General features: G+C 36.3%; 1 protein-coding gene across 5 annotated transcripts in view; it reads right to left on the bottom strand.

Moving 5' to 3' along the window:
• Positions 1–7,680: 7,680 nt before the first annotated feature.
• MRE11 (MRE11 homolog, double strand break repair nuclease) overlaps positions 7,681–19,598 on the bottom strand; it is a 77,904-nt gene continuing 65,986 nt past the window's right edge. For all 5 annotated transcript variants that reach the window (XM_017498403.2, XM_017498405.2, XM_017498406.2 and 2 more), the window contains 2 exons: positions 17,686–17,761; positions 7,681–8,892 (listed from right to left, as the gene is read on the bottom strand). In XM_017498403.2, the coding sequence (XP_017353892.1) occupies positions 8,836–8,892; positions 17,686–17,761 (133 nt within the window). In that variant the 3' untranslated portion in view covers positions 7,681–8,835. The remainder of the gene's footprint in view (positions 8,893–17,685; positions 17,762–19,598) is intronic.

Raw genomic sequence — 19,598 nt, 5'->3', positions numbered from 1 at the left:
TAGGTTGAGTTACATTTCTTAACATCAGCTCTCATTTTATGCTCTTAATTGCTATTGGGCTATTTTTTTCTACTTTTTCATTTATTCGGTATGCTTTCTTTTGAATCAGATCCTCAGAATCAGAAAGAGGATAATTAGCCATAATACTTAAGGTATTTGATTAATACTGCATCTTACAGAGGGAGAATGATTAAAGTGTTTTTTTAAAAAAATAGCATTACCAAGTAAAAAATTTGTTAAGGATATTTCTAGAAAGCATCACAGGATCAGCAACTCATTTTCACAGGATGTAAGCAATAGCTACCATTGATCTTCAGCTCTTTTGAAAATGCTTTAATAGGATTCTTTTTTATTTTTTTGAATTACCACTTGAGGCTGTTAATTTTGAGCATCAGAAAAATAAGTCTTTTTTCATATTAATTTTACACTGACCTATTTTATAAAGTCCGTGCTATAATAGAAATAAATTCTAGCAATTACAGTTGAAGATGCAGCTTGCAGCCAATGGAACCATCAAGACTGTGCTAATCACTTCATAAGCATCATTGCATCTAATCACAAAACATACAAGGTAGGTATTTTAATCTACTGAATGGGGAAGCAGATGTTCCGAGACTGACTTGTATGAGTCACAGAGCTAAAAGGACTGGAAGATTGAAGCCCAGGTCTGCCTGACCAACAATCTTATCATTAGCTTCTGGGTGAACAATATTGTTAAAGCCTAAAACCAAATGGAAGAAACGTTTTACAGTGCAGTTCATGAAATCAAATAAATGACTAGGTATTGGTTAGGGTGCAGTGAAAGAGGTGCTCTCATGTTGCTGGTGGGAGTATAAATGGATATATCCTTTCTGCAAGGCAATCTGGTAAAACCGTCATAAGCCTTAAAATATTTTCAGCTCCTTTACCTGAAATTCTATTTTTTTACTCTAACCTAGCCTAAGGACATTATTTTTTAAATGTGGTCAAAGATTTATATACAACTGACAGTATATTTGATTTAAAAAGAGCCCTTTTGTTTATTGTGTATACACATGTGCATATATATATGCAGATTAAATAATACAATGTCTGGAATTTGCTTCAAAATAATCTGGACCCAAGGGAAGAGAAACGGATTGAAGCAGGATGATGGATACATGTAGGTTTAGATGATTCTATCAAGCATTATTTATTATAGTGAAAAATATATTATGCTGTGGTATTCCATGACCCAAAACACTATGCAGTCATTAAAAGGAACGTTTTGGAGAAAAATCTAATAACACAGAAAATGCTCTCAGAATAACACAAGCAGGACACAAACTGATACAATTTCACTTCAATTGTGAAGAGTTAAAGGGGGCACGGTGAAATGTTAATATCAGGATTATTATGGTATCCTTTTTCTTCATATTCTTTTCATTTTTCACAAATACCATTTATACTCAGAAAAAACCCAATAGTTTACAGAGGATAACAGTCCATCTTTATCTGTAACAGGTTCCTTATTATTGTCACTGTCCAGAGATGGATCATTGGTCTGATAAGCCAATGGAACCAATCTGTCTAGGGTGGCAATTATGGATAAGGAGCTGTTTGGACATCAAGTTGTTGTCTTCGTAACTTAAGACTCTAATGCCTCTACTGCGTAACACAGTCATTTGTGTTTACAAGAGGTATTTCCATTGTCATGGATTGAGGGTGAAATTAACAGCTCTGCTTTATTTCTGTGAGTGCTTTGGAATTTTTTTCTTTTAATAAAGTCTACTTATATCTTCACATAGTCATGCATTAAGTATTTAGTAATGCATTTAGGCACCATGCTAGGCTTGGTTTAAAAGACAAAAAGAGTGAGGGGCCTTCCCTTAAGGTAACTCAATTTCATGGGAAAGGTAGTGTGGAGAGTTATGGCATCGCAAAATATAAGGTTGTGGAAGAGGATAATTCAGGATGAACCCAGGGTGGGAGTCCACAGCCTGCCAGAAGGCACCTGCTGTTAAGAATTGTTATTTAGAAATTAAACTTGTAGGTATAGTATAAATGGCATAGTCTGAGCACTGTGGCTCATGCATGTAATCCCAGCACTTTGGGAGGCTGGGCGGATCACCTGAGATCCAGACTTCGAGACCAGCCTGGCCAACGCAGTGACTGTCTCTACTAAAACCAGAAAAAAATTAGGTGGGTGTGATGGTTCATGCCTGTAATCTCAGCTACTTGGGGGGCTGAGGCAGGAGAATTACTTGAATCTGGGAAAGACGGAGGTTGCAGCGAGCCAAGATTGCGTCACAGCACTCTAGCCTGGACAACAGAGCAAGACTCTCAAAATTAAAAAAAAAATGGCAAGATCATTTTCTTCACACGATTTAGAATTTTATCATTCTGCTCTTAATTTCAGCCTTTTATAATATCATGTAATTTCGTTGAATAGGTGGGTTAAGATTTTCACCTTCAGGTCCTACATGTTTCCTTCACCGTATACAATTTTTTCCCCTGAGATGTATGATCATATTTCAAACACCACAACCTTCCCTGGTTCCACTGCCTGAAAGCTGCGTCTCCAACTGTAATTGCTAGAATTTGTCTTTATCAGAGCATGAACTTTATGAAACACAAGGGAGTTAGAGTCAGTATGAAAAATACAACTTTTCTTTTTCTGGTGCTCAAAATTAATGGCCTCAAATGGCAATTAAAAAAATCTTATTAGAAGCATTTTTAGAAAGCAAGTAAGATCAATGATAGCTATTGCTTGCCTCCTGTGAAAATGAGTTGCTGATCTGGTGATGTTTTCTAGAAATATCCTTAAAGACATTTTTACATGATATTGTTGTTAAAACAAAAACAACCTACTTGAATCATCATTTCCCCCTCTGTAAGACGCAATATTAATCAACGGCTTCAGTTAACAAATAATTATTTTCTTTCATGTTCAGAGGATCTGATTTGAAACAAAGCACACAGCAGAAACAAAACAGAAAAAAATAGCCCAACAGCAATTAAGAGCATAAAAATCAATTCCCAGCTGGATTGTAGAGTTGAATTGGAAAGGCAAAACATAAAGTTCTGGAAGATAGCATGGAAGAAGCTACATGACCTTAGGATAGGAAATGCTTTTCTTGAACACAATATAAAAATGTTAAGCCTGAATCAATGTAAGTTGGACTTCACAAAGTCCAATTATGCAATTATAAAAAAAGCAACGTTTCTTAAAAGAACCTCTGTTCAATTAGATACCATTTATACAACCAAAACCAAATCCAGATGCAAGACCAGATAAATTTGACTATATTCAAAACAAACTGTTGCATTGCAAAAAAAAACAAAAAAAACAAAAAAAACAAAAAAAAACACCATAAGCAAAATAAAAATACAAATAAGAAGCTGGAAAAAATTTTTGCAATATGTTATAGACAAAGGGTTAATATCTAATATTTAAAAATATTTTTCATATTGAGTGAAGAAAAAGGGGACCAGACATCCTAGAAAAATAAGATATATGAACAAGCAATTCACCAAAAATGGATGTAAAAATGGCCCTTAAACATATTTTTACAAATTCACCTTAATTCATAATAAGAGAAATGCAAATTAAAATTACACTAAGATGCCATTTCTAGTCCATCAGTTTGGAAAACAATCAAAAATTTGATGACATACATTCTTCTGATGGGGAGGCTACAGAGAAATAGGTAGGCCACACACTGCTGCTGGGAATACGATCTTTATATAAAGGAACTTGGCAGCACTTAACAAATCTACACGTGAATTTACTTGTTTATCGAATAATCACACTACCAGGAATTTACTCTGAAGATAACACTTCCAAAACTTTTTAAAATACTGGTAATAGTATTGCAGTATTATTTGTAATTGTAAATATCAGAACCACCAAAAGGCACAAGTATAGGATAGAATAAACTATGGCATTTAAACTCCATGGAGTACCATGAGGCTATAAAAAAGTAAAGATCTCCATAAAATGATATGGAACAGTTTGTAAGACATAATCTTCAGACAAAAAGAATAAATGTAGCATAAAACCTTTTTTTTTTTTTTTTTTTGAGAGTCTTGCTCTTTCACCAGGCTGGAGTGCAGTGGTACGATCTCGGCTCACTGCAACCTCATCTTCCAGAATCAAGCAATTATCCTGCCTCAGCCTCTTGAGTAACTGGGACTACAGGTGCACGCCACCATGAATGGCTAATTTTTTGTATTTTAGTACAGACGGGGTTTCACCATGGCCAGGATGGTCTCAATCTCCTGATCTCATGATCTGCCTGCCTTGGCCTCCCAAAGTGCTGGGATTACAGGTGTAAGCTACCACACTTAGCCTATTCTTGCAAATTTCTGTAAAGTTGATACTATTTCAGTTTTTAAAATATGACCTGGACGTAAAACTACTAAAAACTTCAGAAATCAATACTGGAATGAAAAACCACTAGAAACTTTCTGGTATATCTATGATGGGTTTACTTATTTATCTCATTGTTTATGGTAAAATACTTTAATGAGTGTAAAATAGATAGCTTCATTTACAGACTATCCAAGAACCAATGGAAATGCAGGTGTGCCTCCCATCCTATTAAGCAATGGCCTTTTGCCTCTAGCAAAATGTACTCAAAGTCAGATGTACCATGCAATCAGTTCAAATGCACTAACAGGTAGACTGCACTTATATTTATAGGCTTATATGCAGAAATTTTTGATTTTTACATAAAATGTAAACACGAAACAGTTGGTATTGATACTAAATAGGCACTGTGATCAAGGGTACTTATGCACTAGTTTTGGGTATTTGTACATGAACCAACTCGACTACACAGTGGCTCGGAGGCAGAACAAAGTTTGTATTGCCCAATCAGCCTAATACCCATTGAACCTCTTTTGTTAATCAAACATAATGTGCAATAACCAGCCAAGCGCCCTTTAAAAAATCACTTTACCACTTTTAATGTCAAGGCACCACAGATTAAATATCCTTTGACTAAAACTGAACAGTAACATTTAAAACACACACTGGAAAGCGGTGCAGTTACCTCTCAAAATAGACAAAGATGGTTTAATTAAGAGGATGATGAACCATATGTAGAAAAATTGGAATGTCAAGGTAAGTCCCAAGGAGAACATATGTAGCTATACAATGTGGGGTTCTAATTCAACAATTTTTCTTAGTAGTTGTGCCAACAGTAATTGGAGAAACATGTCCCTAATTGTTGATAGGTTGTATCTGGGGAGAGGATGACAGGTAAGCATACACATTTTGATAGGTACTCAATGTCTGAATTTGAAGAATAAAAATGCATTGCTTTCACAACTTAAAAAGTGCTAAAATCAGATCCAGTTATCTGATACAGCAGACATACAAATGTATATGGCAATAGCAAGTTATGTAAGCTTGCTCTTTAGCTCAAACTAAAATTCTAGTATTTTCTGACCAAACTAAGTTCAAAAGTACTAAAAGAAAATGAGACAAGCAAATGATGAAATGTGAATCCTTTTCATTCAATATGGAAACTCATTGGACTGAAAAACCCAAATCTTTATTATACCAAACTTCTATAATAATCTTAATGATAGTTAGCTTTTAAAAAACACAAACTACAAAATACTACGAATTAAATGTATGACAGATACAAAAAAGACATCAGATTACTTCGGGGGAAAGTTGCTTTTAAAATCTATGTTTCCAAAGAAAATATTTTACATTGAGATACTTTTTTTTTTTTTTTTTTGAGACTGAGTTTCGCTCTTGTTGCCCAGGCTGGAGTGCAGTGGTGCTATCTCAGCTCACTGCAACCTCCACCTCCTGCGTTCAACTGATTCTCCTGCCTCAGCCTCCCAAGGAGCAAGGATTACAGGTACATGCCACCATGCCTGACAAATTTTTTGTATTTTTAGTAGAGACGAGGTTTTACCATGTTGGCCAGGCTGGTCTCGAACTCCTGACCTCAGGTGATCCACCCGTCTCAGCCTCCCAAAGTGCTGGGATTACAGGTGTGAGCCACCGCACCCAGCCCATTGAAATTTTTTTTTAACTCATTTTTTTCTAAAAATGTATTTTTCTCTTTATGAAAACATAAAATGTTCCTTTATAAACCTTTATATGCAAAATTTATCAAGCTGGTAAATTCCATAACAGGCTGAACAAGATGAAATACATAAGTAAATGAATTTACATGATTAGAAGGCTAATTATGGTATTACTGCATAGGTTTAGTATGAATGCATAGGTTCTAAATGTATTGCAACCATACTAACTTCCTAATTTTAGATTTGCAGTTGCATCCTCCTAACTGCATCTAATGGCAGAAGCACCACCTTGTGGCAAAAGTAGGAGCTTTTAAATTATAGAAGTCAGGGCTGATAACCCAGAAAGGAGAAAACAATTTAATGGGCTTGCAGGACACTGCTATTTTATTTCCTGACCTGTATTAGGATTCCATCAATGCTCACTTTATAATTATTTGTTAAACCATGTGACTTTTCTGTATTTCTTGTATTTCCTACTATTAAAAGTTTAGGGGAAAAAGTCTTCTTATACCTGAACTAAAGGTTACACTCCTAAATGCTTGAATTTTCTAAGCACCAGTTATATTTTCTAGAATTTCCTATAACTTTGAGGAATTTTTAATCTTGTAAATGCACTGTTGTGTTTTTATGATAGGAAACAAAACACCAGAAAGATATTTATTCTTTGCTAAGTGACAGAAGAATTCCCTATAGATGTTTTCCTCTGAATGTTTTCATCCCTGCAAGTCTCCCACAGCCTCCAAGAGCAAATGCAGGTGCTTTCAAATCATCTAAAAGACCTCTACACTCCTATACTAGCAGGTCTGAAAATTGTTAGAAACAAAAAACAAAACTAACAGATTTTGCAGCATCAATATAAAATATTAACGATTTATAGCACATTTTAACTATGTAACAATATTCAATCAAAAAAAGGTTTCCCTGTCACATTTTACTTATCCTATTTTGAGGGCTTGATACATACTATTCACAAAATGATCTGAATTAGCTGGAGGGATTTTCACCCTCTGTAACTGCTGTGGCATCACTTTCCTTAGTGGTGAGCTAAATTGCATTTAGTACCTCTTTTCAGAGCAAAGAGCAATTTTTTTTTAAAGGGGAAAAAGCTTTATTCCTTTTTTCCTAGGAACTTATCAGGATACTTTGGTGACTAACCCCTCACTATTACTCTCATCCAGACCCATCTAACTGATGCATAAGAAAAGCCACTAGCTGATGTGGCACACAGCTCACTCAGAGCCAGTGTGCCTTGTGCAGGGGTAGGAGCCACAGCATCACCCAGACACTGCCACCCCTAGTAACTTCCATTCCATCATGGACAGCACTGCTCACTCCTGACTCAACCCTTGCTTTGTTCAAATACTAGAAATATTAGATTTCAAGTGCAACAAAGATGTGGGCAGATCTGCCTGAGAATATTTCACAGGACAATGCCTTCCACTGAGTTAATGTTACTTGCTCAAATAACCCTTATGCTCAAGTTAGGTACAGAAATACTTTTAAGAAAGTCATTAGACTGTTACATTGCAATTTTTGACTCAGGCCTCTTCAAAGGTGCTATAACATGAAGCAGCCCTAACCAAATGTCTGTCTCTTATAATTTGACACATTCCAGGTATCACTATTCTAATGGTCATGGAGTATCACTGAATCAAGTATTTGAATCAAGTATTTCTACCTATGAATAAATGTCAGGCTGTTGTACTCCCAAGATGTATAACTTCCTTGAAGAGTTTTTAAGTGAAGCTGTCACGTAAGACTAAAAGAAGGAATAACTCAGGGATCTTTTTACAAAGTATTAAAGAAAAGAATGGGATTATTTAACTTAAATCTGAAGATGTCTAATTCTTATTTCTCACTGAAAACAAGTAAAAAAAGAAAAACCTAACATGAGTTACTAATATTTCCAGAACTGCCCATTCAGAAATGTTTCATGGGAACCAAAGTTAAGATAAAATATTGTTAATGAGTAATCCTGGCATTGATATTCTACATTAGATATATCTCAATACTTTACTGTAAGATTCAACTGACCACTCTACCTAAAAAAATTCTTTAATCTTTTCAAGAAGATGTATTTTAAAACAACTTTTGACTCTTTTTCTCCTAGAAATAGGCACACACATATGTATGAAACAAGAAAAAGAAAGGGAGAAAAGGAGAGAGGGGGAAGTGGGCAGAGAAGGAGAGAGAGAACACCATTAAGGATACAGAATAATAAAGGAAATTACTACCACTCAATGAGAACATAATCTTTTGAAATCTTTGCTATAAATCGAATAAAAAACTAAGTAATTCTGATAGGTTATTTTACTCTTTTTAATAAAAACATATCTATTCAAACTATTAGGTACTTCTAATCATTTAGACTTATAAGAAGCATTCGAAAGAAACATATACATAGTAACAGTGAATTTAGGCACAGGTTCACATAGATTGCTTTACTTTCAGGAAATTCAGAGCCTCTAAGAAATTACTAAAATTATCAAGAAGTTAGTTAAATTTTATAAGCTCTTTCCCTCAACTTTGGCTAAATGTAACCATATTAAAATACTGATATAGTTTCTGATCATGAAGCAGAAATGTAAATGGTAGATTTATTGTAATCTTTACTCAAGAATGGTATTGAAACAAAGCTCTTACTATAACAACCAGGTTAAAAAAAAGGGTGAATCAATGCTATTGTATATGTCCTTGAGATAGAAATTTCTCACTTATGGAGTCATGCTCAGGAAACAATATTTAAAATCTTAAACTGTAAACTCTTAGCTTGCAATGCTTTGATTTTTCCTGTATCTCACATGGTTTTCAGTGCCATTAAATATATTATCTTCTTTTTCTTCTTAAAGAACTAGTGTTCGTGAAAGGATCATCATCGTCATCCTGAAATGAGATACAAATGTTGTATTAGTGATTGTTTCATGCTTCACTGAAACAAGACAAAAGTTCTTATGGGCAAAACAATACCAGTGAGAGTCATTTCACATGGGGTAGACTTTATTTTTCTATTTCCTTTATAACTGTGAAATATATAAGTCCAATTAAATTCTTAGTGAGCATTAAAATAAAAATTTATCCTGCTGTGTGTGTGTGCATGTATCTACAATATAAACCACATAAATTTCCTTCACTAACATTAATAAAGAGAAACAAAGTACAGGTAAGCCAGAAAAAAAAATTCCTCAAGTCATTTTATATTTGGTTTTTGAGCAGGTTTTTTCATTTACATTGTATTACTGTTGTTATCTACTCTTCTGGAAATTCACAGCCAAAAAATAATGACGCCACATGGAGATCTAACTCAGAAACAGCTATAATTTTTATTTCCCATTACCCATTTAATGCTAGAATAGCTAGCTACTCTCACACTCATGCAAAAAACAACCTAGCAAAACAAGCTTTCAAACAGTTTTTTGGATTAAAAAATATATGTATGTAGTATTTCAAGAGTTCCCGTGCTACGGAGCTACAGATTATATATATGCATGGTGAGAATAAATAGAAATATCAGATATTAACTAATAATTGAAAAGAATGAAAACAACCTCAGATGAGCCCAATTATATAATTTTATCAGGATAACATAAAACTGATTCTTAAGTATTCTATAAGTATTCAGAAAACAAAGCAAATTTGTTTGTAATTTTTTATTTGTGTTTAAGACATTAAAAGAAGAAATCATTTAATGCTAGGCTTTGTTGGTGGTATTAGCACTTCCAAATGTTAGCTAAATTAACCATCTCTGGTGAGAAATGGATGCCTTAAGAAATACAAATTCATTATCATTTACTGATTCATTTTCTGCTACTATCAAAGGCAGAACTTAAATAAACCAGAGACAAATCCAAATGAAGTGTAACAGATGATTTGCTAATAGTTTGTCTTTGCAGTTAACATGACCAGTATACAAATTTTTAACTATAACATATAACCGCATGTATATCTAGATGTTTTGGAATAAACAAATTAGTTAATAACTGCTCACTTCCTTCCTGGAAGCAACCTATTAGTACTTAACAGGTAGACTGATCTCTTGCTGCCATTTTTCTTGGCAGCCTGAGCTGAGTCTTCTCAAGCTGTTTTAAACCACAGCTGAAATACAGGGAACATGGCAGCAGCAGCCAAAGCTAACAATAAAAGGCGTAAGTCACAGGTTTCAGCGTAGATAAACCTTGAGGAACTTATGCTATGTGAAATAAACCAGTCACAAAAAGGCAAATACTATATGATTCTACTTATATGAAGTACCTAGAGTAGCTGATTCATAGAAAGAGAAAGTGGAATGATAGTTACCAGGAGATGAAGAAGGAGAAATGGAGACTTGTTATTTCAGGGATACAGATTTTCAGTTTTGCAACATGAGACAGTGCTGAAGATCTGCTTAATATGGATATATTTAGCACTGCTGAACTGTACACTTAATAATGGTTAATTTCATATTTTTTGCCACAATTAACAATTTTTAAAATAAAAAAAATAAATGAAAGGGGTGATAGGCCTAAGAGAAACACCTTCAAGCAATTCAACAAAAACTAGCAAAGTCCCTTAAAATGGCCACCATGAAGGAAAGGGGAAGGGCAGTACCCTTCAGTCATGTAGTTTTCTTTAAACTTAACTGAAATAGCAAATTAATAAAGGCAAGAGGCAAGTCCTGACTTAAACCTCTTCCTGTTCCTCCTCTTCATTCATGCCAGAGGAGACTTCATGGTTGCAGACAACTATTTGGAATTGGAGTATTTTCCAGAAATCCTCCCAGAGAACATTTCAGACAATGCTTGAATACCTATATGTCATGAAATCATCACCATGTGCCACCCTCTACATGACACATGTAGAGCATATAGTTAGTACTAAGTATTCATTAAAGTAATACTAAAAGCTCTTGGGATATCATCATCATTTCTCCAAGTATAAGTAAATGTTAGCAGCTAAACAAAATTTTGATTCCACTGTTAACTGGGCAAATAAGTGCTGAGTGAATATCATATTTTAAAAATCTACAGGACTTTTATTAGCACCACATTCTAACCAACTGAGCTAACCGGCCACCTCGGTGGGACTTTTATATCTGAGGTAAATACATTCATGGGCACTCAACATATGTTACTTATTAACTCTTAACATTAACTATAGTTCAAAGGAAGGTTATCAATAAAACTATTTTTTTAAATAATTTTTAGTAGAAGGACAAGATGGCCAACTAGACACGGCCAAGAAGCACCACTGCCACTGATAAAGACCAAAATATTGAGTAAGCCAACATTTTGAGCAGATCTTTGGAAAAAAGCACGAAGAGTTGATAAAGGTGATGCAAACCGAGGCTGAAGAGGGAGGAAGCTGGGAACCTTGCAGGGATTGCCGAATGCCAGGGCTGGTTCCTGGTCTTGAAAGGCTCCTAGGAAGGGGTGAGTGAAGGGACGATGAGGCAGCCCATTCTCACTATGGACCTCCAAGATCCTAGCTATAAGGGATCTCATTTCCTCCAGAGACATTTCAACTGGCAGGAGGATCTGCCCAGACAGCAGGCAGAGACAGAGCTCCAGAATGCACAGAGCCCAGGAGTTTTCACACGCAGGACAGCTGCAGCAGAAGGTGGCCACAGGCGCCCATCTCCAAGACTTCTTATTTCCCTCGGGGCAGGACTAGCCCCACCTGACTGCTAGGGCCGGAACGAGTGGGCCAGCTTCCCTGTGGGACAGAGGAACATCGGTTCTGCAGGCCCTCCTCCCCTACAACCCCTTCCAGGGCCTCTGCCAAGCTGCCCTGCAGGAATGTGTGCACAGTGCAGCCTTTGCTGCCCAGCCTGGGTGTTTTCCTGGTGGCTCCACCTGAGTACCTTCCTGGCAGCCTGGGAGCATTTCAGATTCCCCAGCACAGCCAGTACCTCACACTGAGGGTTCAGACGATGGAGCCATAGGCTGGTCCCAGTGCCACAGAGCTATAGCACACAGCTTGGGGCTGCCAAGCTAAGAGCTGTGGCTGGCACTCAAGTGGGGGAGAAATCTTTCAGAACACTGAGAGGAGTGAGACATGTGCGTTCGTGCGCTGGTGCAGGAATGGGATGTGCTTTCCTCCACAGTGCTGGTTTGGGAAGGGTGTGGCCTGTCTGCCAGCCATGGCCTCTGATTGAGGGAGCCCTGCAACCCAAGACACCTAACAAGGGAAATGCAGTTGAGGTGTCAGTGATAAGAGGAGCCTCACCTATGGCCCAGGAGTGGACCTGGTAAAGTGGTCATCTCTCTCCCTGCTCCCACCATAGAGCATGGCTGCGAACACACAGAAATACAAAAGAACTATGCAGCTGAGTAAGGGCCTATCTGCTTGACATTAATGTTAAATGCTAGCTACTGGATCACAGCCAAAATTACAACACCAAAAAAATTCTGCCAATATACATCTCTGTGACACGCAGGGCAAGAATCTAGCCACAATAAAGATCTATATAGAGCTGTGGCCCTCTGAAAGCACCCAGAAACAAGGCCAACTGACTATACTCAACTTACACTGCAGTTGTAACATGAGAAAGAATCTACACGAGATATGTAGAAAGAATCAGTGTAAGAATTCTGGCAATTCAAAAAGCCACAATGTCCCCTTACCTCCAAATGAGCCCACTAGCTCCCTAACAATAGTCCTTAACCAGACTGAAATTACTGAAATGACAGACATAGAATTCAGAATCTGGATGGCAAGGAAGCTCATCAAGATTCAGGAGAAAGCTAAAACCTAATCCAATGAATCCAGTAAAACAATCCAAGGGCTGAAAGATAAAATACCCATTTGAAGAGTAAACCATACTGAACTTCCAGAATTGAAAAATTCACTACAAGAATTTCATAGTACAACTGAAAGTATTAACAGCAGAACAGACCAAGCTGAGGAAAGAATGTGAGAGCTCAAAAACCAGTTCTTCAAATCAACTTAGACAAAAATAAAGAAAAACGAATGAAGAAGAATGAAAAAAACCTCTGAGAAATATGAGACTATGTAAAGAGGCAAAACCTATGATTCATTGACATTTTTAAGAGAGGAGAGAGAATAAGCAATATGAAAAACATATTTGAGGATTTAGTCCAGAAAATTTCTCCCATCTTGTTAGAAAAGTTGACATGTAAATTAAGAAATACAGAGAATTCCTGCGAGACATTATAGAAGATGACTATCCCCAAGGCACACAGTCAACAGGAAAAAAAAGATCTTAAAAGCAGCTAGAGAGAAGGGTCAGTTCACCTACAAAGGGAACCTCATCAGACTATCAGTGGACATCTCAGCAGAAACCTTACAAGCCAGAAGAGACTGGGGACCTATTTTCAGCATCCTTAAAGAAAAATGAACTTCCAACCAAGAATTTCATATCCAACCAAACTAAGCTTCATAAGCAAAGGAGAAATAAAATATCCCACAGGCAAGCAAATGCTGAGCAATTCCTTACAACTAGATCAGTCTTAGAAGAGGTCCTTATTAGGTGCTAAACATGTAAACAAAAAAACACCACCTACTACCACAAAGACATATTTAAGCACATAGCTTAGAGACACTATAAAGCAACTACATAATCAAGTCTACAAAACAACCAGCTAACAATACGATCGTAGGACTGAAATATCATATCAATACTAACCCTGAATATAAATTGTCTAAATGCCCCCACTTAAAAGGAATACAGCGGCAAGCTGGATAAAAGGACAAGACCTGACTGCTGTTGTCAAGAGATACATTTCACATGTAATGACACACACAGGCTCAAAGTAAAGGGATGGAGAAAGATTTAACATGCAAATGAAAAACAAAAAAGAGCAGAAGTCGCAATTCTTTTATCAGATATAACAGACTTTAAACCAAGCAACAGTAAAAGAGAACAAAGAAGGGCATTACATAATGATAAAGGATTTGATTCAACGAGAAGATCTAACTATCCCAAATATATACACGCCCAGATCCATAAATCAAGTTCTTCTTAACCTACAGAAAGACTCAGACAGCAACAGAATAATAGTGGGAGGCTTCATCACCCCACTGACAGTGTTAGAAAGATCATCTAGGCAGAAAACTAACAAATTCAGGACTTAAACCTGATCAATTTGACCTAACTGACATCTACAAAATACTTCATCCAATAACTGCAGGATACAAATTCTTCCCATCTGAAAACAGAACATATTCTAAGATCGACCACATGTTCAGTCATAAATTAAGTCTCAATAAATTCAAAAAAATCAAAATCATACCAAATATACTCTTGGACTACAGTGCAATGAAAAGAGATATCAATATTAAGAAGATCTCTCAAAACTACACAAATACATGGAAATTATACAATTTACTCCTGGATAACTCCTGGGTCAATAATACAATTAAGGTAGAATAAAAAAATTCTTCAGAATTAGTAAAAATTCATTCATTCGTCAACGAAATTAATTTCATTAGTGAAAATGAAAATAGAATCACAACTTACAAAATCTTAGGAATACAGCTAAAACTGTTGAAAGGAAAGCTTATAGAACTAAACACCTTCATTAAAAGGAACTCAAATTAACAATTTAACATTGTACCTAGAGGAACTAGAAATAAAAGAACAAACCAACCCCAAAACTAGCAGAAGAAAAGAAATAACTAAAATGAGAGAAGAACTGAACAAAACTAAGATGCAAAAATCCATACAAAAGATCAATGAAACCGAGAATTGGTTCTTTAAAAGAACAAACAAAATTGATAGACGGCTAGCTAAACAAAGGAAAAAAAGAGAAGATCCAAATAAATACAATCAGAAATGACAAAGATGACATTACAACTGACCCCACAGAAATACAAAAGATCTTCAAAGACTACTATGAACAACTATTCACACACATTAGAACATCTAGAGGAAATGGATAAATCCCTCAAAACATACAACCTGCCAAGACTGAACCAGGAAGAAAGTGAAAACCTGATCAGACCAATAATAAATTACGAAATTAATCAGTAAAAAACTGACCAACCAAAACAGCCCTGGACTACATGGATTCACAGCCATATTCTATCAGACATACAAAGAATGGTACCAATCCTGCAGAAATTATTCCAAAAAAATCAAGGAGGGAGGCTCCTCCCTAACTTATTCTACAAAGCCAGCATCAGCCTGATACCAAAATCTGGCAGAGACAACAAAACAAAGAAATGTCAGGCCAATATCCCTGATGAACATAGATGCAAAAATCCTCAAGAAACTAGTAAACCAAATCTAGCAGCACATCAAAAAGTTAATATGCCATGATCAAGTATGCTTTATTCTTGGGATACAAGACTGATTCAACATATGCAAATGCAAAAATGTGACTGATGACATAAGCAGAATTAAAAACAAAAACGATATGATCACCTGAACAAAATAAAATCCAACACCCCTTCATGACAAAAACCTTGAACAGACTAGGCACTGAAGGAACATACCTCAAAATAATAAGAGCTATCTATGAAAATCCACAGCTAACATCATGCTGAACAAGCAACAGCTAGAACCATTCTCCCTGATAACTGGAAAAAGACAAGAATGCCCAATCTCACCACTCCTATTCAATATAGTACTGGAAGTCCTAGCCAGAGCAATCAGGCAAGAGAAAGAAAGAAAAGGCATCCAAACAGGAAAAGAAGAAGTCAAACTATCTCTCTTTGCTGGCGATATGATTCTATACTCCTGGAAAACCCTAGAGACTCTGCCAAAAGGCTCCTAGAACTGATAAACTACTTCAGCAAAGTTTCAGAATTAAAAAAAAGAAATCAGTGTACAAAAATCAGTAGCATTTTTATACAGCAACAATGTTCAAGCTGAAAGTCAAATCAAGAACACAATCCCATTTACAATAGCCATAAAGAAAATCAAATACATAGCTATATAGCTAACCAAGGAGGTGAAAGATCTCTACAAGGATAACTATAAAACACTGCTGAAAGAAATCACAGACAACAGAAACAAATGCAAAAACATTCCATGCTTAGGAATTGGAAGCATCAATGTCATTAAAATGGCCATACTGCCAAGGGCTATCTACAGATTCAATGCCATTCCTATCAAACTTCCAATGTCATTTTTCACAGAATTAGAAAAAAACTATTCTAAAATTCACATGAAACCAAAGAAGAAGCCAAATAGACAAAGCAACCCCAAGCAAAAAGAACAAGGCCAGAAGTATAACACTACCCAACTTTGAACTATATTATAAGGTTATAGTAACCAAAACCAGTATTGTACTGGTACACAGAGACCAACAGAACAGAACATAGAGCTCAGTAATAAAGCTGTGCATCTATAGCCATCTGATCTTTGACAATGCTGACAAAAATAAGCATTGGGAAAAAGACTCCCTATTCAATAAATGGTGCTAGGACAACTGGCTAGCAATGTGCAGGAGAAAATGGATCCCTATCTTCCACCATATACAAAAATTAACTCAAGATGAATTAAAGATTCAATAGTAAGGTCTCAAACTATAACAACCCTAGAAGAAAACCTAGAAAATAGCCTTCTCAACATTGGTCTTGGCAAAGAATTTTTGGCTAAGTCCCCAAAAGCAACGGCAACAAAAACACAAATGAACAAGTAGAACCTCATTAAACTAAAGAGCTTCTACAGAGTAAAATAAACTATCAACAGAGTAAACAAAAAAACTATATAATGGGAGAAAATATTCATAAAATATACATCCAACAAAGGTCTAATATCTAAAATCGATAAGGAATGGAAATAAATCAATAAGGAAATTCAAATAACTTCATTAGAAAATGGGCAAAGGACATGAACAGGCACACTACAAAGAATAAGACATACAAAGCAGCCAACAAACAAGAAAAAGTGCTTATCATCACTAATCATCATAGAAATGTAAATCAAAACCACAATGATACCAATTCACACCAGTGAGAATGGCTATTACTACAAAGTCAAAAAACAACGGATGCTAAAGAAGTTGTCAAAAAAAGGGAATGCTTATACATTGTTGGAATGTAAATTAGTTCAGCCAATATAAGCCATTTGGAAATTTCTCAAAGAACTTAAAACAGAGCTACCATTCCATCCAGTAATCTCATTACTGGTTATATAACCAAAGGAAAACAAATTATTCTACCAAAAAGACACATGCACTCATATGTTCACTGCAGCACTTATTCACAAAAACAAAGACATGGAATCAACCTAAGTGCCCATCAACATGGATTCCATGAAGTAAATGGTGGTACATATAAAACATGGAACACTAGACAGCAATAAAAAAAATAAAAAAAAAAATAACATCAAAATTTTGTCCTTTGCAGCTGGAGGCCACTATCCTAAGCAAATTAACATAGGAAGAGAAAACCAAATACCACATGTCCTCACTTACAGGTGGGAGCTAAACACTGAGTATACGTGGACATAAAGAAGGGAACAACAGACACTGGGGACTACTAGAGGTTGGAGGCTTAGAGTAGGACGTGGGTTGGAAAACTGCCTGCTGTGTACTATGCTCACTACCTGGGTGACGGGGCCTGTACCAAACCATCATGAAATTCCCACATTATAAACTTGCACATGTACCCCCTGAACCTAAAAGATGAAATTATTTATCAAATAAAAAAGTTCAGCAACCAGCTAGCAGTGTCTATGTAAATATTATAAAGTTATAAATTAGTTAAAATTTAACAATATTACTTAGTTACCTCACTTGATTCAAAATTAACCCCTTTCAACACTTGGCTCTGGGACATGTTTTTGCTGGATGATGCGCTGGAACACCTGAGGCAAAACAAAAACAAAAACAAACACAATGAACTACATAATTCATCAAGGGTGCCTTTCTAGCTAAGTTTTTCAATCTAGCAGCCACTATGAATATAAATAACACACTATTCCCTTAAAATCTACATTAGAGGCAATAAAACTTAACTGTAAGGAAAAAAACTCGGGCGGAGGCTTGACTTCTGGTTTTGCCATTTACTAACTATGTGGCTTTAAGCAAATTACTTAACTTCTATGTGGTTCAATTTCCTCACTTATAAAATGGGGACAATAGTTTTATAAAGACCAAACGTGTTACTATGCTTAAACACTTAGAACAGTGCCTGACACATATTAAGTACTACAATGACGCTTGCTTATATTATTATAATTACTATCATGTACTAAAATGTATCTATTACCACCTTCCACTTCTGAAAACTGTGGGAACATTGAAATATTTTCTATTCAAATCTCAGTTAATAAGAAAATCATGATTCCTACTCTTTTTTTTTTTTTTTTTGATATGGAGTCTCACTTTGTTGCTAGGCTGGAGTGTAGTGGCGCAATCTTGGTTCACTGAAATTCTCTTGCCTCAGTCTCCTGAGTAGCTGGGACTACAGGCGTGTGCCACCACGCCCAGCTAATTTTTGTATTTTTAGTAGAGGCAGAGTTTCACCATATTGGCCAGGATGGGATCGATCTCGACCTCATGATCCACCCACCTCGGCCTCCTAAAGGGTTGGGATTATGGGCATGAGCCATCGCACCCAGCCTTTTCCTACTCTTATAAAGCTTAACTTGTAGTAAATTCCTATGTATTTGAAATAACAAGAAATTTAAGTCATTTTAGATTGGGGCCAGTAAGCAAATCTAGCCTATCTCCCAGGGATGTTGTGAGCACCACAGAAGTTAATTCACATATAAATTGCTCAGAGCAGTGCCTGGCACATAGGAAGTGCCAAACAATATAACTGTGAGTTATATTACTATTTCATGTCTAAAGGAATTGGCAGACATTTATACAGCTGAAATGTAAATAACCTACTGTGATAACAAAAGGAAACTATTTTTTCTTTAATATCCTTAAGCATATATCAAAAACTCCTCTCTTTAAATCCTTCTGTGGATACCCACTGCCTTTATAATAACATTCAAAACTTTGTCGTGCTTACCTGTTCCTGCAGCATGATTTACCCTGCCTCCCATTTCTATTCTCATCTCAAACCATCTCCTTTTCCACTGCGCTTTAGTCAATGGCTCATAAATAACATTATTAAACTTGCTTCTTCAATACACTGTGAAATGGTTTTGGCTGTGTCCCTACCCAAATCTCATCTTGAACTGTAGCTCCCATAAATCCTAAGTATTGTGGGAGGGACCTAGTGGGAGATAACTGAATGAATCATGGGGCGGTTCCCCCATACTATTCTTGTGGTAGCGAATAAGTCTCATAAGATTCGATGGCTTTATAAGGGGAAACCTGTTTCACTTGGCTCTTTTTCCCTTTTCTTGTCTGCTGGCATGAGACGTGCCTTTCACCTTCCACCATGACTATGAGGCCTCCCCAGCTATGTAGAACTCTGAGTCCATTAAACCTCTTTCTTTTCTTTTCTTTTTTTTTTTTTGAGACGGAGTTTCACTCTTGTTACCCAGGCTGAAGTGCAATGGCACGATCTCAGCTCACCGCAACCTCCACCTCCCGGGTTCAGGCAATTCTCCTACCTCAGCCTCCTGAGTAGCTGGGATTACAGGCACGCCCCGGCTAATTTTTTTTGTATTTTTAGTAGAGACGGGGTTTCACCATGTTGACCAGGATGGTCTCGATCTCTTGACCTCGTGATCCACCCGCCTC

Source organism: Cebus imitator, unplaced genomic scaffold (assembly GCF_001604975.1).
Source record: "Cebus imitator isolate Cc_AM_T3 unplaced genomic scaffold, Cebus_imitator-1.0 Scaffold241, whole genome shotgun sequence".
NCBI classification, from domain to species: Eukaryota; Metazoa; Chordata; class Mammalia; order Primates; family Cebidae; genus Cebus; species Cebus imitator.
This window is presented reverse-complemented; position numbering and strand designations above follow the sequence as displayed.